At 41.2% G+C, this 22,134-nt stretch overlaps 1 protein-coding gene across 2 annotated transcripts in view; it reads right to left on the reverse strand.

Annotated features, from left to right (window-relative positions):
* Positions 1-3,851: 3,851 nt before the first annotated feature.
* Positions 3,852-22,134, reverse strand: part of SV2B (synaptic vesicle glycoprotein 2B) — a 55,099-nt gene continuing 36,816 nt past the window's right edge. For both annotated transcript variants that reach the window (XM_071754289.1, XM_071754290.1), the window contains exons 3-13: positions 18,693-18,873; positions 17,910-18,061; positions 15,965-16,098; positions 15,150-15,239; positions 13,666-13,776; positions 12,510-12,598; positions 11,588-11,752; positions 9,038-9,171; positions 8,177-8,377; positions 5,758-5,917; positions 3,852-5,177 (exon numbers count right to left, since the gene is read on the reverse strand). In XM_071754289.1, coding sequence (XP_071610390.1) covers positions 4,994-5,177; positions 5,758-5,917; positions 8,177-8,377; positions 9,038-9,171; positions 11,588-11,752; positions 12,510-12,598; positions 13,666-13,776; positions 15,150-15,239; positions 15,965-16,098; positions 17,910-18,061; positions 18,693-18,873 — 1,601 coding nt within the window. In that variant the 3' untranslated portion in view covers positions 3,852-4,993. The remainder of the gene's footprint in view (positions 5,178-5,757; positions 5,918-8,176; positions 8,378-9,037; positions 9,172-11,587; positions 11,753-12,509; positions 12,599-13,665; positions 13,777-15,149; positions 15,240-15,964; positions 16,099-17,909; positions 18,062-18,692; positions 18,874-22,134) is intronic.

The raw sequence follows: 22,134 nt of genomic DNA on the forward strand, positions 1-22,134 counted from the left end.
CACACACCTGCTTACAAGAAACGGGTCTAAGAAACACAGAGTAGTTTTGTAAAAGCCTTAAAGTCCTCCCAATATTTCTGCAGTGGCAGCATTCTCTGTCTCCAGCACTTTCTAGACACAAGCTGGAAAAATATCCCATCACCAAGCACCAGGCTGAATTTTTGCTCTTTTCCAGACTTTTTAACTGATGAGAACTCAAACAGACAAGTCTGATCTTTGAGTCCCCAAAATCAGGCTCTAAGATATGGAGGGAGTGATAAAATGATGAGCCAGCTTGACATGAATTCAAATCGTGTTCCAATATCAAATGACTTCACAATTCAGAAGCATCACTCAGAGCTAGTGATGGATGGATTTAGTAGCTGCTGGAATTACCAGCATTTCCATCTTTCTTTCTCTGCTGTGTAACCTTTTGTGACACCTTGGGTGAACAGCATGCTCAGGGAGTCTGAGTCATTTACTGGTGGCTACGAGAATTTGTGCCAGGAAATGATGTAGTGTGAAACATGAGATTGTCAGGGTAGAATCATCAACGTAGAAGAACACAGATTTGCAAAGGTTCTCTTATCTTATCCATCCTGTGCTCTGTCATATCACATCCTGCTCTCGAATTCCCTGCACCTTCCTTTAGATTAGTGATTTATTAGTGATTAGGTTTTGTGAGCACAGTTCTCTGGCTGTCGGAATGTGGGATTTTTCTGCTTTCTGAGATGTCAGATTCATGCAGAATATCAACTAGACTGGAGTAAGGATCACTTGAAAGCACATCTAAGGCTTCCACTGGAAATCTCTGACCTTTATTTAAAATCCCACTTAGAAAATGCTTTTGGTGTTTGCTAATGCATGGTTTCCTACATGAAGGCAGAACACAGAATAGGCTTTGTAGACTGTTGACTCAATGGTAAAACAGGAGCATTGCAAAATTCACAGCTGACTACTCCCACCTGAAACCACTTCCTTCAGATTGCTACTGGCTTTGGTCCACCACCTGGAATCAATACTCAGATGGGACCCAGCTATATCTGAGCCAAGGAAAAAGATCCTTGATTTAATTTCCAGATATGATAGAGGTGTCTTCATAATGCCTTTATTACATTTCCATTGTCTTCTGACTCTTCATCTCTCACTTGCATATGAACTGCTAGCAGAGTACATAAAGGACTAAATGCTGATTGACGTGACTACCTTTCAGCACCTTTCAGTATCTTCTCAATGAGCCAGAGCTGACACAGAACCAAAAGCTTTCTGATCTTGATTTGAATTGAGGCAAGATTGTCTGAGAGAGCAAGGACATACACAGAGTCTATATTAAAGGAAATCTCCACATTGTCAGAATACAGTGTCATCCACCACAGCCTTTGTAAAAGTATTCTAAGAGACCATTAAACACAAACACAACAAGAGTCATTCTTTTTCTTTCTGCTTTTAATGTGACAGCTAGAACAAAAACAAGATCTGTTGAACAGCTGCACTTTCCAATGACAAACAGACACAAATCAAAAAAAAAAAAAAAAAAAAAAAAAAAGGGGTGGGGGGAAGTTTCAAGAAAGAAACCAAACAAAAAGAACCAAAGGATGGGAATTGGGTATTTCACACACAGAGCCAACAGAAAATCTAAATGAAACATTTCATTAAATGCACAGCACTCTGTGTTATTTACAGTGGAATTTGCTTTGTCTATGCTAGTGGTCTATAAATGTACATACTGCAAATAAATTTCCCAGTCTTGATTTTTTCCTAAAAGTGGGATTTGCCAATAAGTGAGGGAGAAACTTGATGAAAATATGATGTATGGGCCTCAAAATCTACATAAACCTAAATACATACTTTTCAATTTTGTGAGTCCTTTGGAAAGTCAAAGGACATAAGCAGGGAAATTAAATGTACCTAGTGCCTCCTTAAAAGTGTCAGAGCATACTCAGTTGTAGAGGTCTCAAAGAGGGACCTAGAGGAGAACTTGGTATCTGCAGAAAGTTCAGCTCCATGTGATCTTGCTTTAGGCTGCTCTGTGAACCCATTCCAAGGGCTGGACTGCTCCCAAGCCTAGGGAATATCTTGAGCCCAACTCTCCAATACCACTGGGGAATATCAGGCTGCCTGTCTTCTCCCCAGTTTGCATAACATTTGGCTCTGGATACGGGACTTCCAAAAACAGACCTTTTTCTTTGCCCAAAAGACCCATACACTGCTGTTCAGATGTCACAGAGCATTTTAAGGAGACAAGGAGTAGAGTCGCCCCAAACTTGTCACCACCAGTGGGATGTAGCAGAACCAAAGGCAGTGGCAGGAGCGCTCCTGTACAATTGAGGGGGTTTATGACAACCAGTTGAACCAACACGGGAAGCAGAACTTTTATCATAATACAACTGGTCTCTTGTATCAGCAGTGTCTTGTGTTCCTACATGTCTCTTTCTGCATGCTCTGAAACTCAATAATAAACCTGTACCATTTGTTACACTGCTTTACAAGAGAGACACTAACTCACAGCAAGCCTGTTTGGTTTCCCTAGGCCCATCTTCTCCATGTCACAAAGCCATGTGACACTGCTGTGCCATGCAGGAATGCAGAGGTCCAGCTGTCCTCTAGAAGACGACTTCGGGATTTAAGGCAAGTCTCCTCTTGCAGTAAAGCTCTCTGGCTCAGGCTCAGCATAGCAGGTAGCGTACGGCTTGAAACTGAAACCCAAATCAAAACAACAACCTATGCTAAAGGGACTGCACCCTTCAACCATTTTGCTCTGGAGAGCAGGAGTGTGAAGACTACACTGTTTTAGACTATACAAGGGCAATAAAACACACCAGGGGTGCTGATTAAACCGGAAATTGGACTGGAACATCAGCCAAGGTGTCACAAAGATGTTCCAGGAAAGAAATCCATATTCTCAAAATTCTCAAGCTGTTTTTCTCAAGAGAAGCTGTGAACTGCTGCCAAAGCAAATAATTGCTTTCACTCCTATCTTAGCGAAGGAACCTTGCTGTTTTGAAGGCAAATTCAAAAAAAGCCCTGAGCTACCTATAAAATGAAGGAAAGGGGCATAATAAGCTTGGTTATTACAGCAGCTTGTGATTTTATCAAATTCATAAACTTCAAAATAAAAGCTCAAAAATCCCAAATAACCAATTGTAACCTAACAGCTCCCTAAGTGTTTATCCCCCACTGGACACAATTATAAAAGTGATGGTCATTAGAGAGCTTTGCTTCATCAGCAAGGATTAGCTTTCTGCCATCTAACCTGGTTCTCTGTCCTCGGTAGCAGTGTCAACACTGACACCTTCAGATTCCTAGGGTTGGACTTGGTATCAGCCCTTAGTTTATTTGACTGTCTCAGTGCTAGCGTAGTTGGATTTCACCCTAAACTTGCAAAAAAAACCAAACCCAAAACAAAAAGAGGAATCCAAAGAAAGATAAATAACTTGACCTGTAACAAAAGTATAAAATAACTTTTTTTTGTCACAACATAACGTGTTGCTGCAAACTCCTTGAATTATGTGACAGTTTCTGAATCATTCTGGTCTCTTGCTGAGCTTGTGGAAAGAGTCTAAGTAACGTTATTTACTCAATTGTGAGCATTGGTGTTTTATTTAACAGTGTGCATTTCATTCCTTCTTCCCAACTTCCCTTTTTCCATGTAGGCAAAGAACCTCAATTGACTTTGCTTACAGAGGGAAGAGGACTTACACTGAATGATAAAAAGGGAATATGAATTTCAAAAATGATCTTTACAAAGAAACAAACTTAAATGTGCAATTTAATGATCTGTAAAATGAAAGCTTGCTGCGTGCTTTCCCTGTTGCAACAAGTTGAGTGGCTTTAAATAACTGTGCTTACAGTGTTTCATTGAGACACAAGTATATAAGAAAATCAAGCTTTATAGTCTTTAAATAATATGGCTAAAATGCTGGTAAATTCACTGTTACAATATTCTAGATATTAGACAAAAAGTCCCCTATTTACATTGGACAAAATGTACACATCTGGTTTGTGGAGTGCTCCAACTTCGTTTCAATTTCTCCTCTGTGAAAGTTGTAGGAAAAAAAATCCTCTTAATCATCATACAAATATAAATTGCCAGTCAGCAATACATTTCAATATTTGGTGTCTGGATATAAAGGTATCACTGAGCTGGTCATGACTCCAAATAATCTTGAATTAGTGGGACCACTTTTTGATGTCCCTCTTAAAATGTTCTTAAGGGTGAAGAAATTAGATGTAATGATTTTCAATAGCTAATCATGTGTGTATATAATTTTGTAAGTATATTTAAATACATTTGTATATATATATAAAATTCTGTATATAGTTCTCTTGCATACGAAAAAAAATGCCCAGTGATTCCCTATGCCCAAGTGAACACAGTAAAGAGCTTTCAAACCCTGTTTCTTCTGAGAAAGAAATAACCTCCAGGAATCAGGACTCTCTCACTCTTTCAGGCAGTTCAGGTGATAATAACAAAATCAAGACAACCACGGTCAAAAATCACACTTGTAGCTCTTGCCCCTGTTGTTAGAGCTCACTTACAGTAGGATGGGTACCTGTCTACCATTTGAATGCCCTTCGTCTCTGGACACAGCTGATAGGGATTGCTGGACAAGGCAGGCGGCATCTCACAGCTCAGCCAAAGCATGAGTGGGTCAGGACCTGTTCTCCTGTGGGACACACTGACACCCACATGGGTGCATGCATGCAGCTGCTGTTCACATCCCATGTCATTACACTGCGGTAGGGAGGGAACAGGCAGCCTCACTGTGTAAGCAAGGTTAAACCCAAGGTCTGCAGGGGGTGTGGAGTAGCTGCATGCACCAAGTCGTGGTTGTGAAAGGGTCAGAAAATAGGGGTTTCGTTTTAATCCCTTTTGGGATCTTCTTTCCCTCTGCCCTCTCCCTTCGAGGTTCCGAGAGGACTGTAGAGAAATGGACATTTTGATTTTTTCCAAGCATGGCTCTTTTTTACTGTTCTTATACCTCTGCCCCCCAACACCCCTAGCCTCTGTTGCTCACATCAGGACTTGTTCTCGAGTCTCTGGCAGGCGAAAAGCAAGCAGGCCACCTCCAACCAGAGCAGAGGAAGCCAGAAGGATGGGAACCACCTTGGTGATCCCTACGAAAGAGGAAAAGATTGAGTTCCCCAGGATGGCACCAAACTTGCAAAGCCCATTGAGGATGCCAAAGGCTGTGGCCCTGAGGGGAAGAAAAAAACAGAAAGCAATGGTTAGGAGGGAGGTTCTCAGCATAAATACAGAAGACCTGGGTGGGTAATTTTGTGAATGCTCGTGTCTCCCAGGGTATGCTTCTAGCAAGTGGAGCCAGGCAGAATAATTAGATAGATATCTGTGCTTTGCATGTCTGTGTGAGTGAGGAGGATATCTGCATGTACTCATTACTCCTTTTCATCTCAGCTTCTCCCTAGCCCTACACATGCCTGCTGTGACAGGCTTTGCTTTCCCAAAAGACAGCAGGACACAACCTGCTCTAGATCTTGTCAAAGCTTTTTCAAGCTCTGGTTGTCACCAAAGAAGGGACCTGTGATCTCCTCCAAACTCTGCTTCATGCAGCAGCTCAAAGCAGATTACTGTTTTCAAATGTCTGTGCTGATCCAGTATAGCTGCAGGACTACCCAGCCCTGAAGGACTGGTGAAAATAAAAAAAAACAAAGCGTTTCCCCCATCTGCATCTCTACATATATCAGATTGATTTTTTTTTTTGTTAGGAACTGCAAGGATAAACTTGGAGATTGGAAATAAGAAAGAGAAATGAGCACCTTTTGTCAGTGGGGTAGAGCTCCACGGTGATAACATCCAGGGCGTTCCAGGCGGCGATGCTGGCTCCGCAGAAGAGGCATTGCCAGCCGATCATTGCCGACTCGCTGTTGCCAAAAAAGAGAAAGAAGCAGCACACGGCCGAGATCAGCATTGAGCCACCTACAGGGGCAAACCAAGAGACAAAAGTTGGCACCATTTTCCCCAGTCTGCAGTTGAGAAAGCACATTTGTTAATGAAGATGGCTTTCAAGTGTTGAACCGTAAAATTAATTAAAACCACAGGAATCCAAAAAACCCTTGATGCTGTCTTCCTGTCATTCTCTGTTTCTGGAAAGCAGCCTGAGAATGTTCTCAGTGACCACGTGATCTTGCTGATAATCCTGTCCTGTGGAGCCCCTGAAGCTTTTCCAGTCATGTTTCCAGCATCTTAAACTACCAGATGGACCCAGGAAGAGCAGACGCAAGTAAACATGAATGTCAAGGAGGAAGAAGGATCATTGTGAAGATTTTCCAACTTGAGTGTTGAGTGAACAGTTAGTGCGTTTCATATCGTACTGAAATCAGTTGACACTTTTATAATCTCAATTAGGGTAATTTACAGTCAATTGTATCAAGCATTTGAGGTCTCTCTTAATTATAAGAATATCATTAGATTTCATGGCACATTTGCAGACGAGCCATAATGTTATTAACACCACCAAGGGAGAAAGAGAGAGTGTTCATGCTCAGTTAGGCATGGTTCAAATTCAAAAATATTAATGGATATATCACTGCCTTCCACCGCGATGGAAATTTTCACCTGAAAGATACAATTGTTGCAAAATCAAAGTATTGTTCACTGGGAAGTTACGTTGTTGCTGAAAGATCTCCCTTACTATCAGCATGCCAAACATTTTTGTTTGTTTGTTTGGAGTTATTTTTTACTCAGTTTGACAAGAGTTGAAATATTTTGGATGCTGAACTGGAACAAAAATGCTTCATTTTGGACCTTGTGTTGCATTTTGCCTCTGCTGTGCCCTGCCTATGAAAAGCTCCCATGCAGAACTCCATCTTCTTTTCTCTTCCATGGTACAAACTCCATCCCACCCTGTGTGGAGTGGATGTTCCCTCTGCTGAAGAGGTGCTGTGAAGTGTTAGGGTCAATGTGTGTGAACCAAGGGATCTGACGTTTTGGCACAGGACAGGATTTTGCAGAACTTGATAAAACTGAAGTCCCAGTGAGGCACATAACTCAAAATCAAAATTCATTTTTCATGGCAATCTGACCAGAACTAATGTGTTCAGCACAGTGATATGAATAGGATACCAGGAGGTTGTTTCAATTGAAAATTCTATAGTGGAACGTTTCAGAGAGTCATTACTAATTTTTGTTCTCTACTTGTGATTCTGCAGAAGAAAGAAGCATTAAGGATTCTACTTGTCATCTCAATTGCAGATGAAAATACAGAAATGCTGACATATTTGCAGGGTGAACAATCTGATTCTCTTTCCACTTTGTGTAATTTCTTTCTGGTTTCTTTGTATCTTTTCCAAATTTACAACATGAATGCTTATTTTCCACCCCCCAGTATACCTTCCTGACATACCAGTAGAGTCATCTGGCTTACCTTAAGCTGTCTGGTGGTGAAACTGAGCTTTCCTCTGTTCTCCTCTGTTCTCAAAGACAGAGGTAGGTGAGTTCAAGATAATGACTCACTCCTTACCCCCGAGCCACATCCCTGATTTTATTAACATCACTTGGCTGCCCCTTGATATATGGTTCCCACAGTACCTGGACAACAAAGTCTAAGTCCTGGAGGAAGTAGCAGCAGAAATTTCTAAACCAAAAAGTTGTTAAGGTGATATCTCATTCTCATAATGCTGAAAGCTAACTTTTTCCTCTTAACACTTCCTCTTTTGTTGTGGCAGTCAATTATTCTACCATATGCTCTCTGAAGTTGTGAAATAATTTGAAAATCAGGAAACCAAAAGGAGGGAATTCCTAGGCTGCATCAAATAATCTTTGTGAATTATCATTGCTACAAGCAAAGTGTTTATTTGTACAGAGTGCTATGGGCATCTGCATCAACTCAACAGCACGAAGAGGTCCTGCTTCAATTTTCACCTTGTCGTGCTGAGGAGTGGATAAATGTAGAGGATAAAAGTCAAAGTAATGGAAAAAAGGAGGATGTCAGAGGAAAGCAGGGCAGGGAGCAGCTAAGTTTCTCATTGCCACGTAGTAGGTTACTGGCCTCACCATCAATTCCTTTCATCCTTTTGCCCTGTTTGATATGGGACTGAATCAGCTCCTCTTGAGCTAAGCCAGCCCAGCTCCCCTTGGTGTCTGCAGATTCAGTGAGACCTTCAGAGTGACATCAGCTCTTCGCAGAGCTCTGCTTCTGCCCATGACCTGCATCATGCGCCCATTGTCCCCACTCACCAATCATCTTGATCCTCCCTATTTTGTCCATGAATAATGCAGAGATGATATTCCCAGGCAACACAGAGAGACTGCCCAGGAAGCTGACCAGGTAGATCAGGAAATCATTTTCCTCTTCGAAGTCCATGTGACAGCCTTCCTTTTCCTGCAGAAATGTGCTGTTTATGAGCCTGCAGTTAATGAATTTGTGTTCATAGAGATCTGCAAGGGAAAGATTCAAAGTCTTGACCCTGCTTGGCTGATCTCCCTTTCATACAGCAGAAACAGGAATTGACATCAAAACCAAATCAAGGATCTTAGAGGTGGTCCTCAAAGAATGGAAAGAGTAAGGGAGGTTATATTTCACTGGCAAACTCAAGCTGTGCGCTTGGCGCATGATGAGAGTAAGCTTTTGCACTCCTTATGTCTGTGTAGTCACCTGAACAAGTATCTCAATGGCACAAGGATGAGCAATGCAGGATATTTCTTTTATGGTAACAGGGCTTGTACTATGCTAGACCAGAAGTGAAAAGCTTTTTCCAGATAAATTAACTAGTGCTTTTCTTCTCAGAATAGCTTAAAATTATATTTTAAGACAAATTTGTTGGCTTGACCTTTTAAACGTCTAAGCATTTGGCCAATAGTTTAACCTACCACGGGCTGAGCCCTGACTTCTGCATTTCCCTTGCAGCAGCCAATGGCACCAGAAACCATGAGGTTAAAAACACTGCTGAAGCAACCTGAAGGCTCCTTCCAAATGCTTTTATCATCACTCTCATTACCCAGCACACCCACAAACACAGATTCCCATCGTCCTTTCTCCCAGAGTCTGATAAAATAAATCTTCATACAGAGATGAGACCATAGCAGGGATCCCAGTACCAGTATTATAAAAGACAGTGGAGATGATGGTGCAGTTTTCAAAGAACGTCTCAGTGGATGTCACATCTTCAAAGTAGCATTCGTTGAAGAGTGAATCCTCAAATCTCACTTCCTTGAATTTCATGCCAATAAATCTGTGAGGAAGGAAACAAAACTTCACTCTATGCTCTGACGTATTTTTATGCATCATATAGCATGTAATGGGATTTTCTAGGGTCATATACAGAAAAAGTGTTGCTGGAATGCATAATGGTTCTTCCAACTCCATGCTTAGTCATTTTGTATTTTAGTAGAAGAGATGGCTTTGAAATAGGTTTGGGGTTTTTTTTTGACAGAGATGTAACTTTTAGGCTTTCTGGCAGTTTTTCTATTCCTCAAACCAGACATATCTAAGAAAGTGTGCTTCGAAGACTGAATGGACAAAAATCCTTCCCCTTTCAGAACCAGTTCATCTGAAGAAGATGTAATTTACTCAGTGCATGGCATTTTCTTTGTGTAGTGATGGTATGCCTTCCTTATTCTGCCCCTTTTTCCAACATAAATACAAACAGACACTATCTGGAGCCTTTTGGTGAAAGGCTTCTGACAGTTGTTTAAACTCAAAGTGATATTTTAAGCAAAGATGTGGTAGGGTATCTAGATAGACTGGGGAGATTAAATGAGTTCTGCTTAAAACCACCTCTATTTGAGGACTATTGCTTGTCATGTAAAGAAAACATTACACTGAAAAAAATCAACTGTGCTAGGTTATTGATTTCTCCTCTGGTGGGAAGTTTGACATGTCTGACCTGCCAGCCTGAAGGATGACACAGTATTGGTTTACCCGTGAAATTATGCAGGGACACAGAGAAGGTGCTTTAGTTAATGCACAGATATGTTTGGAAGATGTAAGCAGCTATTAAGAGCAAGCATTATTGCTGCAATTAAGGAGGCCAAGATTGCCACCAAATAAAGGCCTCCTAACATCTACTCAAAAACCTAATTGAATTGAGCACTTAGAGCACAGCCTTGCACAAAGGCTGTTTACACTATTAAATGAGCACTGCAGGGCTTGTGAGTCGAAGCTACTACCAGATAATATTAATATGCAGAATACCACAAGAAGACTATTTGAGTCTTTTGCTCCATGTAGCAGGTCTCACAGGTTACAGCAAAGCTTAAGTTGATCTTTATTTGCTCAGTAATAGCCTGTGATGTATTCACTCCCAAAGGCTATTAGAATTCTTTTTCCTAAATTTTGCTTTCTTAACATGCGTCTTAAAAGGAGCCTTATAGCTATGCACTGACGTTCAGTGGAGTTTTAACTCACAGCCAAGGGCTAGAGGAAAGAGCATCATTGAGAGATGCTCTGGGAATTGGTGGAATGCGGCTTGATCAGGTCTTGGGTTTGCAGAGGATCGAGACAGGAAAATAGTGATGTATAACAGCCTTCTGTCTTCATCCTGCAAGCTGCTGAGCATCCTCAATTCTCAGTGAAGATGGTGAAAACTGAGATCACCTATGGGCATGTCTGTCCACAATCCCTACATCTGACCACCAGCGACCTCTCAGCAGGCTTGGGCTGCTTTATAAGCAGCAGAATAGGAATTATGGGACTAAATTTGTACCACCAAACAAGGTTCCTTGGTGCAGAAAAGATCTCTGAAAGGACAGAGGGATGCATTCTGGGCTTCCCCACGAATGTCTGTCAGATATACACAAAGGAATTGGAGACTTAAGAGTTTCTTAGGGCACAGGAAACACTGGGCTGGGCAATGAGGCAAGCACTAAGTTGTGGAGATTAAAATAATGAGGTTTTTTTGCCTACCATTGAATATCCTGTTGGACTTACCCACACAGTGCAAGGGAGTGGAAAAACATCCTCCCTAGTTTGTCATGGGCAATGGAATCTCCACAAAATTTATAAAAGGGCATTTTACCACCCATTTTATTTGGATGTAAAAAAGTAATAATGACCCGCTACAAATGACTTGGAATTAAATTGATCTGGAACATTGCATTCCAGAATTGATGCAGAAGAAAAACCACCAGGTCCAGCCCAAAGAGGAGAAAATGGGGGAAAAAAATGATGGTCTCATGGTGTGACTTCACTGACTTAAAAACACTGAAAGATGACACCGTCTGTGGCAAGAAGCAGACGGTATAACTGGCCATGACACAAGTCCAACTAATAGGCTTCAGGATGGAGACCGGGGCAAGTCATACCGAGGACTTCAAGGGAAAGGAGCTTTTTATTTAGGAAATTCAGCAGCAGAGCTCTTTCATCACAAGGGATTGTCTCTTCTGATCAACACCACTAGATGTCACTGTGGTCTAAGGAAAGAGAAGAGACCTCACCCAGAGATGCTCAGCACTGCCAGGTGGGTGCCCACTGCCATGATTTGGTCTGTGGAAAAACTGCCTTAGGGATTTGAGATATATCGACTGTGTCTCTGAAAGAACAACAGGGATTTTCGAGATGGTGGAAAACGAGTTAAAAAAAAAAAAACCGAAAAACCAGAGCCAAAAACATTTCTGAAAAGTATTTTCTTTCACATGCATCAAACTTACTTATCATTTCTGTATTCCCCGTTTCTATGGATCTGGTTTTCCAGGGTGAAATTAAAGGTGAAGTGTGACACTTCCTCTTCATCGAAGATCTTCACACGAGATTCGTATGCTTCATCTTGGAAATACCGGATCATATCAGGGAACCAGACAATAAGACCATAGTAACTGTAGCAGGATGGGAAACATACATTAGGGATACAAGATCCTGACACAGCAAATGTTGAAGTGTTTTTTCAGTGAGCTTCTTCACAGCCTTTAAGTCTGTTAAACTACAAATTTAAATTTATTTCTGATACAAAGTCTTCCTCAGCTCTGACACAGCTGAGCAAAATGTCTCCCTACTCTATAAACATTCAGCTGATCTCAGAAGTATATTTATCCATTTTTATTCCCTTAAAGCAGAACAACTCATTTTAGCTTAATCCTTGGCTGGGTAATACAGCAATGTGCTGTTCTTGCTGCTCAAGAGCCTATCAGAGCAGTAAGAAATTCGGACACCACCACAAGGCAGATTTCTGCAAGCGTGAGGTTTATGTGACCAATGGGAGTTAGAAAATATTTTTCCTGTAGTTCAGATTAAGGGTTACATAAATACTTTTGATCTAGACCAAGGAAAAACAGAGATATAGGATTGTACTGGTTTTTGTGTGAACAAATTCAAATGAAAGATCTAGATGAGATCTATGTGAGAAAGTCAATGTATTACTTCCCTACAGACCACTTCTCAAGTCCTCATAGTTCAAAGCACCTTGTACTAGAGCAATGATTGATCAGTAGTTTGTAAGAAATCAAGGCTCAACACAAAGAGTCTTTAAAATAAGACAAGGGTTAATTTTGAAGCAATTAATTTATATGTGTAAATAATTACTGAAATTCTGAAGCCCTCTAATTTCCTGGAAAGGTAAGGAAAGTATTTCCTTACCTTAAGGCCATTGTAAACCAAACCACAGCCAGCATCAGTGTGTTCATCCTGTACTGGGCTGTTAAACAATATAGCACGTTGTCCCAGACCTACAAATCCACAAGAAAGAATGAGCTGCATGGAAACCTTAGCAGACAATTGACAGATTAATTTCTGAGCATATCATAATGTCAGTAAAAAGGGCATATTGGGAAAAGTTAGATGTGAGGCTTCTATTAAGTGTTTTTTAAAATTATATCTATCAAGAGGAATGGCTGATGAAAAGATCAGCAATGTGCCAGGGTATTTGATCTGAACTCTCTGTCTAGAGCTGGAGTGCATGACTAGGTCTGAGCTGGGATGATGCTCTGTCTCTGTCAGGCTGTATCAGCAAAAGCGGACTTGAGATTCTTCTCAGACCTTCTGCCAATTTTGTCTTTTGAAATACATGGACTGTCTCAGAAGTGCTTTCAAACTGAGCTCCGAAGATCGTTGCAGAACAAAAACCCCGACGCAGATTGACATATCAGGAGGAGTAAGAAATTTAGGTGAGGGTGAAGCCAAGCATAACAGGAGGTATGATCTTCTTGGCCTGCTGCAGGAAATACTGTCAGAAACATGAGGGGACATAACTCATCATATCATGTAAATGCAATACCATGTAAATAAATAAATGCACCTGCATTACTATTACTATCCTTTAAACTCATCCTTCTAGACTAGAATCATCTTGAAAGATTTTTCACAATATTCTGAATAGGTATAAGTAAGCAGCATAGCATATGGTGTGAAAGGTTAAATTAACCAAGGGAGCAAAATAACATTATTAGAAATCCAGCCTCAGCAGGAGCAAGGAGCTAACATGTTTGAAGACACTGCAGGTGGTAAAAGTCAGCTAGGCTAAATGAAGGGGGAACAAATATTTATCTGCTCAGGAGGGCTGGGGCTTGTCCTGGAAATTCCTCACAACTGGAGGCATCTCAGGGTCTGGTTAGCAGTTTGGCACTTCTCAGACACACACATCAGAAATGAAAGTGACATCAGGTTACAGTCAAATGTAAACACCAGAAGAATTTTAGGGTGAGAATCAGGGTTTCAAGACACAATGACCTGAAACAAGGACGCATTGGAGCCAGAAGCTATATGGCACCTGTGGGAGGTTTTTCCTTCCTTTTACCTGTTTAAAAGTAGTCGAGATTCTGACCAGCCACCGCTGGTACCAGGTCCCGGTTGAGCTCTGGATTTCAATAAACTCGTCTACTTGCTTTGGAGTTTTGATATAGGAAACCTGGGAGAAAAAAATAAGGAGAAAAGAAAAATTTTGGACTAAAATTTCCAGAATTTATCTTGGGTGGGTTTTAAATTCTGCTGCAATATTTCCATGTACTATCCCTTATTATCTTTTGCTTGAAGGTTTTCACTAAAAATTTAGCTAACTGATTTAATTACAGCAAGATATTTTATAATTGAATTGAGCCTGCCCTCTTTTCTTCCTGTCTTCCATCCTTCCATCCTTTCTTTCTCTCCTGTGAAACAATTTAAGCTTGCCACATCCACCTCAGTCTTTCATTTTCTTCCTAAAATGTTTTTGTGCTACTTTATTTCTCTATCCCTTAGATTCTCAGTAGAAATGTGGACTAGGCAATTATAGTAAAAATTATCTCCCACTTGGATCCACATCCAACCGTGCACTCAGGATCTCATTCTTCAAAGAGAACTGGAATATTTCTTATTCACCATCTTCTATGTCCCCCGGGCAGAACTACTATGACACATGAATGTGTGAATGGGGATGTCTGCACTTGAAAATATATTCTGCCATTGAGTGAGGCCACACCATGGGACCAATTTGCTCCAAAAAAAAAAAAGTCTGTATTTTCAGCTCTGAACACCAGAACTAGGCTGCTTAAGGAAGCTCAGAACTGGAAAAATAATTTTAAACACAGGACATTTTCAAGGTTACTGGATCAGTTTGTAAACAAGAGAAGGAGGTGACAATATACTGAAGAGATTTCTGTGTATGAATATGCTACACCACCTGCACCTGTGCCAGAGGATGTCAGTAAGTCTTGGCTCAGCTGGAACACTGCCTCAAGGTGGTACACTGGGACTAGCTCCTGTTGAAACAGTCCTGACACTGTGGGATGGAGTATTGAGAACTAATAGGTGCTGTAGAGCTGCTACTTCACTCTCCTGCTCAGCTAAGGCTCTCATAGTGCCCCACTAAGATTTTTTTTTTTTTTTTTTTTTTTGACTCCTTGTCCTCTTTCTCTCCCACCACATGTCTGGATTGGCCAACTCAGCTTGGTGTTCCAGCAATTAGTCAAATGGGTGGTCTTGTTTGTCTTGTAACTGTCTTGTTTGGTTGTATACTCTCAGAGCAGACTGAATAATTGTGTGTGTAATTGGAAAATCACCAGTCTGTATACTTCAGAGTAACACCAGGCATGAAGAGTACTCATTACAGTTTACAGGACAGAGAAAATTTTGAAGCATATAGACTGGTGTCTAACTTTAAATGCACAAAAAGTAACTGAGTGTCATCTTTTGTGATTGCTGCTGGGGCTTCACATTGAAAGAGTCTCAAGGGGGAACAAAGCGGTGTTGTTCTGCACCAAGGAATGTCCAAATTTTTTTCTTAACATGCTTCACTGAACTCACCGTAAACACCCTCTCTGGCTCCCCCTTGGCCCTCATGTTGGTGTCATGAACTTGCTTGAGGATCATCCAAGCTTCATCATGTTTACCTATCTGAAAGCACCAAAGGAAAACAAATGTTGGATTTCCCAGATCCATAGTTTGCCAAAGTTCAGAGAAACAATTTCTGCCAGTCCTATCTAGTGGAGCAATGCACAAGCAGCACTGGCTGCATTAAATGCATAGAGCTGAAAGCAGGGTTTGTCTTCACTGAGGACGTCTGTGCTGAAGAAAGAAGTCACCCTAAAACTGCCTCAGGCAGGAGGGGACTCAGAAACAGAACTTTAAAACCAAATAAAAGAAGAGGAGATGGATGAGGAGAGCTGGGCTCTAATCCCATTTCTACCAAAGACTTGCAGTGTTAACTTGAGGTAGGTATTGCCATATTTCACGTATGTGGAATGGGAGTAAATAGTAATTACTGAAGAGCTCTGAGGTTTATGTATTTTACTCAGTAAAACATGCTCTCCTTTGCTCTGCCACCAGGACAAAGACGTTACATGAACAAACACTGTTACAGGTTTCCAAAATGCCTCGTTGGACTTGAAAATGCCCAGCACTCACCATCCTCTTTCTGTATCACAGGTGACAGTGAAATACATCACAGCTTGACCCCACAGTCTTTGGTACTACCTGTGGAGTAGACGTGTAGGAGTGGCTTTACCTCTGAGCTTGTGTTATGTGTGCTTGATGGGACAAAGACAGACAGATGGTGACACACAAGGGACCAGCTCTCCTCTGCTTATATCAGAGTGCAATATCCAGGTGAATCACCTTACCTCCAGCAAAAACCGTGGGCTTTCAGGCATGAATTTCAGTGCCACCAGGGAGGCAATGCAGGGCAGGGCACAGACGAGCACAAAGACTCTCCAGCTGTGAAAGTGGTACTTGGTTCCCATACTGAAACCCCAGCCTGGAAAACAGCAAGAGTCAAGAAGTAAAAAATACTAACAAAGTAATGGTTTGTTTTTTTGTTTTGGGTTGTTTTTTTTTTTTTTTTTTTTTTTTTTTTTTTTCCCTAAAGCAGCTTTGAGCTTCGTAGCACTGTATGGCACAGGGAGAGGTTGAAATTTTGCTATTGTTAGGAATGAAGGCTCTCAGAGGCTGAATAGTATGCTCAGGACTTAATAGCAAGTCAGTTCATGTTCATTACAGAAAATGGAACGTACTTGCTCAGAATCTACCTTTTTTAAAAATCTTTTTTGCTTTGAGTTTAGAACTCATCTGGTGATAAGAATAGCTCTGTGCAGCTTTAGGCAAGAAAGGCTGAAAAGATTCAGGGCTGTAATTCATTGCTGTTCAGTGACGTTAGACAAGGTTTGTGAAGATTAAATGATCTTTGATCTGAGAGGAATATTAGAGATAGCTCCTTTCCACATAGTACTGCACACAAGTATTTGAATTTTTATGGAAGCAAAGTAGGAAAGAAAGCTAGGGGTTATTTTCCAGACCAACAAAATCTGAGCTGGGATTCAAACTTGGAAGAATCAAGGTCCTAATCTCCTTCTCACGCTTCTTTTCCTGATGTCTGAGCAGGCCAGTTATCCCCCTGCTAAGGACTGAAAAGTACAGCATTGTTTTTACATTGCTGCATTTACTTTCTCTAGCCTCAAATCTCAGAAAGAATGTTTTAATCAACTTCTTTTCTTCAAAAATTTTTATTCACATAATAAAGAAATCATCAAGGAATGGGTGTTGCAGAGGTCTCATCTGAGACAGTCACAATGGTTTAATAATTTCCCAAACTTGCAAACCATTAGAGGAATATGGGAAATAAAAAAGAGAAGATGTAAAAGCACAACATCAGATTTATTTGAAAAATAAACGTAATGTTAATACATAGGGGCTTTTTTAAAGCAAATGTGTTTGCAGATAATGGAATCACTTCAATGTGACACCATCTTGCAGTAATTTTTCCTATTTATTACAACAGTCTTTGTCATATCAACCAAAAGCTGAAACTCCATTTATACTGGCTGTACTTTAAACATGGTGAAAATTAATTGATAGATAGGTAAATGTTAATGTTTTTTTCTTGTGGTCTGTCCTATTTTTTTCAAACCGTATTTCACAAGCAGCTGGTGTCACTGAATACTGAGGTAATTAATCTTTTCCAGTTGGTATTTGCTTCTGATATTTTCGTAAGATATACACATGCGCTATCAGGAATACCACGTGATGTGCAGATTTTTGCTCCTCAAAGCACAGATATATTTCAGAATCAATCACATGAAGTCAGTTGTGACTCCAGCCCATGGCACCATGGGCAGATGTGTCAGCAAAAACACAACCCCAGGAATGTTGACACTACCTACTACTGGCTAAGGAATAGCAAATGTGCTGTCCTCACTGCTATCACTCCTAGCACCCAGTAATACTCTTATTAAAGTTACTTACCTTTTATAACTGGATGAATTTTTGCAACATAATCTCAGTCCATTTTTCCCTGTACACACCAACATTTTGATTAAGAGCTCAGGCTCTGTCAACTATAATTCAAGGGGTGTATTTGAAGCTTTTGATGCAAAGCATTAATATTATTTACAGCTTTTGTAACAGTCAATCCATCATGCAGTCAATATACCAGAGTTTTTGTGTATGCTTCAGGTTTCTATTATTTTCAGCACTGTTTGTTCTGGAACATGTTACCTCTGTGGGGCTTTGGGGTGGTGTAGTGATGCAGGAAAATGATGTGGTCAAAAGCCAATAGCACAATAGAATTACCGTAATGTGGGATGATGCTCCAAGCCATTGCTGAAGCAAAAATGCCCCCGATCATCCAGAACATGCAAAGCCAGCTCAGATGTTCCCCCCTCTTCTCCCGAGACAGGAATTCGGAGAAATAGGCAAACACAATGGGGAGAGATCCCCCAATACTGAGGAGGAAAAAAAAAAAAAACAACACATGGGAAGAATAAGAATCTTCTTCAATATCTTTGTGGTAATTGTGGAACATATAGAGAAGGTCACACTCACAGACATGCTGCACAAAAGTCAGACTTTGGGGAAAAATGCAAAATGCAAATCTCTCTTTGGCTGGACATAAAAGATAAACAAGATCTCCCTCATGCTCTGAAAGATGAATTTCCTACAGAGTTTATAAGAAGGCAGTGTAGTGCCCTGCTCTTAATTTAGACAGCTTTCTTGTTGTCCTCACTCATATGAGGGATGCAAACTGAAGACCAAAATGGGACACGCTGAAGGTCTCGTTGGAGGCCCTGGCACTCAGGATTGTAAAATGAAGTGGGCATTTATCATTCTCACTGACATTTCTTCACAGTTTGGTCAGGATCAGAAGAATGTCAATGACCAAACTTCCTTATTGCTCATACTTTAAGGGTCGAGAATGAGGCAACAAAACCACACATAGTAAACAGCAGTGCCACCTCAGCTGGGTACCAGGGACACATCCCTGGAGTAATTTTCCTTCTCCCACCCCACACACCAAAAGACAAAAGCTGTGCTGAGATTCCTCCAGGACATGGGATAGGTTCCCCCACTACCCACCCGAGGCCCGAGATAAGGCGGCAGAAGAGGAAGAATCCATATCCCTGGACGAAGGAGGAGAGGAGTGCAAAGACAGCATTGACGGCAAGTGATATGATGAGGCATTTCCTTCTTCCCAATTTATCAGCAAGGCCACCCAGCATGACAGCCCCCACCATCATTCCTAAGTAAACTATCAAACCTAGAAGGGAGACAGAGGCAGTGAGTTTGGTGTCTGTATGCAATGTAGAAGCAGCTTTTAAAACACATAAAATCATATGGCAGATGGTGTCGACCTGGTATGCTACACACTAAAGCAGAGATACCTCCATCTCTCCCAGAATGATCACTCTCAGGTGCCAGAAGCACTCTCCATAGTTGGTGGTCAGTTTATCTTCTGCCCATGAGTGCACATCACTCTCTCCTGCACTGCATAATGTAATATGGTCGCAACCTCAATTCATCAGACCCACATCTTTCTTTCCCAACCTTGCAGCTCACACACTCCCTGCACGTAAGCCATGGCCACACATAAGCAGCTTAGGATGCACATGTCCCAGCTATGTGCCACTAACATTGTGCACAAGTCTGATGCCTTCACTCTCCCACCCCACCCCCCCCCAAGCACAATTGGACTGAGGATGTGTACGGAGGAGCCTCTCTCTGCTTGCTGCTCAGAAAACAGTAACAGCAGAGAGACTGCTAAAGCATCAAGAAATCTTTTTCAGGTTACCTACCCTGCCCACACTTCCTTAGCAGTGTATCATCTTTTTCACCCTCTGCTTTCTCTAGCTTTGTCCAAAACAGAGTGTTACAAAGACTGACCTTGTAGCACAGCTTCTTCCATCACTACTGAGCCAATATCTTGCACCTCACTGAAGGAGAGCTTACAGAAAAGAGTAGAGTCTTGATTTGAAAATTTCAGAAGGGAGAACCTACTGCTTGTCTTGACAATATGCTCTACAGAGTTGATAACTCTCTGTAGTTATTTTTAAGAAAAAGAGATTCTTTTTTGACTTCATTAGATCAACCATGGACTCCACAAAAGACAGGTTATCTGACTGTGTGGTTAATGCCACACTGAAAAAGAAATAATGGCTTTCTTTTCCAAATAGAGTCCCTGAACTCAGCTCACCCTTGTCTAAAAAACCCTCAGTCATCCTTATCTCTTCTACTGACATTGCCACCAGAAGGGCCACCCTAATTATTGCCTTTTCCTTTATACACATAGAAGTGTAAATAATACTAATTAATAGTGCTCAAAGGTCTAGCAACAATTTTTTTCATGAATTTTATAACTTTCCAGATGTAGAGGCTTCAGTAAGCAATATTCCTAGGAAGAACCAGAAGCTGCGGTCCTTTTTCTGGCAAAATTCTGCAGGAGTTATGATAGGAGACAAGGTTGAGATATTAAGCATTTAAAATCTAATAGAAATCAGTGCTAGAGGGTTGAAAACATTGATCAGCAAGAGAGAAACGGTTTGCAGTGCTGTTAAGGAATAACGTCTGGGAAATGATCAGTACAGCAGCTGGCAGCATATGGGCCAGGTCTTTGAAGGCTATTTTGGCCTCTGGGCTTCAGATTTTTTTTTCAGGCTTGTCTCTGAACAAATCTCTGTCCATCCTTTTGAGCCAGGAAAGATGTAAGGAAGAAAGGGACCAGGGAGGAGCATATGTGTTCAAGGCTCATCTGAAAAAACCCAGATTAGTCCAAAAGCAGACAGGCCGTCTTAGCCTGTTAAGGCAAAGGATGCTGAGGAAGTAAATATTCCTCCTTAATAAGAAAAATTCCTCTTCACTGAATGAAGAAATGCAGCTAAAATAAACATTTTTCAGGCATGGTTGAAGAACATCCCTTTTGGAGGATCAATCCTGACCCTGAACCAAGTGTTCTCATCTTTTGAGAGCAAACGTCTTCCCCAGCACCTGTTCTGTCAAACACATCACTTGGGAATCAAGGCAACGATGACTGTTTTTTGCAATTTGTTAATTTTTATACCAGATGATTAGTATGGTGGCTAAAAGCTGTCCTGAGCCCTCTCATAGAGGACTAATGAAGACAGTTTTTTGGCAGCTGATTCTGTCTTTCAGTTGTGAATGCTTGCACTTGTTTTGGAATGCTTTACTCTATTAAAAGCTATGCAGCAGACAGCCACTGCAGCATTTGAAAGATATTTGTCTCAAGCTGACCAGAAGTAGAAAAGTTCAGACTTCTGAAATTTCCCAATTCCATAGCAAGGCATCAAGATCACCTCTCAGTGAACAGTTCTGCTTTCTTTTCTATCCACCTAATGTCTAATGGGAAATCAGAATTCCGAATGTTGATGGCAAAAAATCTCTTCTTGCCCCTTACTTATCTTTGTACCAGAATAGAGGACAAGGATTTTACTGTCACAATTTTACCTCCAGTAGAAACTTGTGGCTCTGTGCTGTCGACACCCACACTCCTTGCCTTACCCTCCTGGCCTGAGCTGTCCTGGTGAGGTGATCTGGAGCTGTGTAAATGTGAGAATCTGGAATCTCTTTCTCTATTAACTTTGGCTTCCAGTTTTTTTGCTGAAGAGTAAATTAAAAAGGAGACCTGAGCCAGAAGACTCTTCCGCTCCACAGTCTTTCTGATGGGAGAATCTTAATGCAGTGATCTAAAGCTTAATGCTTGCTTTAGAAACCTGGCTCTTGAGCTGCAATTAAAGGAGCAGCCGTGCTTGCAGCCAGGAGACAAAAGTGATGATATGCTCTGCACCTACTCCCTGGTGCATCACAGCCACCCATCTGACCCTGAGCCCTGCCAGCACCCCACAGGCAGCTCACAGCACCACTTAGCCCACTCTGGTGGATCTACCAGAGTTTTGGTGTGTTTCTTCATTTGGTTTGCTGTTTTTTTGTTTTGTGTTTTTTTTTCCTCAGAGAAAATCCCTTAATATAAGATATTCATTCATATCTTCTTAATAACAGGGAAAATACCAGGTCAGAAGAACGTGAAATAGGTTGTTACTGTCTTCTAGCTGGAGTTTATTGTAGCCAAGTACCCTGGCTGGTGACAGGGCAGCCAGCTCTCTCTCCATGTGAAGAGTAGACTTGGTACGGGATGTGGTAGTGTTTGAAACCAGGCATCAAGAAACGGAGTGGAGCTTTTTTTCTGGGGAAATCCCTGCAGATTCTGGCTGAGGAGCACAAATGTGATGGAAGGGATGATTATATCTCTGCAGCACACCATCCATCAATGAGCAGGGTAAAACACAGCACAAACTCAGAAGTTGGAGCTTCACTTGATTATTCTATGTGATAAACCAACGGATGAATTGTCCATTAGAAATTTAAAACTGTGAGGAAACCTCAAGAACGACCAGAAACTTTCTGCTTGGCCATTTTCTGGGGTGAGGATTCAAGTTTCCATCAGGTCAGAAACAAAATCAAGGGACACTTCTCTATGATGGAGAGGTCACTTTTGGGAAGACTCTAT

The sequence above is a fragment of the Heliangelus exortis genome, chromosome 11, assembly GCF_036169615.1.
Source record: "Heliangelus exortis chromosome 11, bHelExo1.hap1, whole genome shotgun sequence".
NCBI classification, from domain to species: domain Eukaryota; kingdom Metazoa; phylum Chordata; class Aves; order Apodiformes; family Trochilidae; genus Heliangelus; species Heliangelus exortis.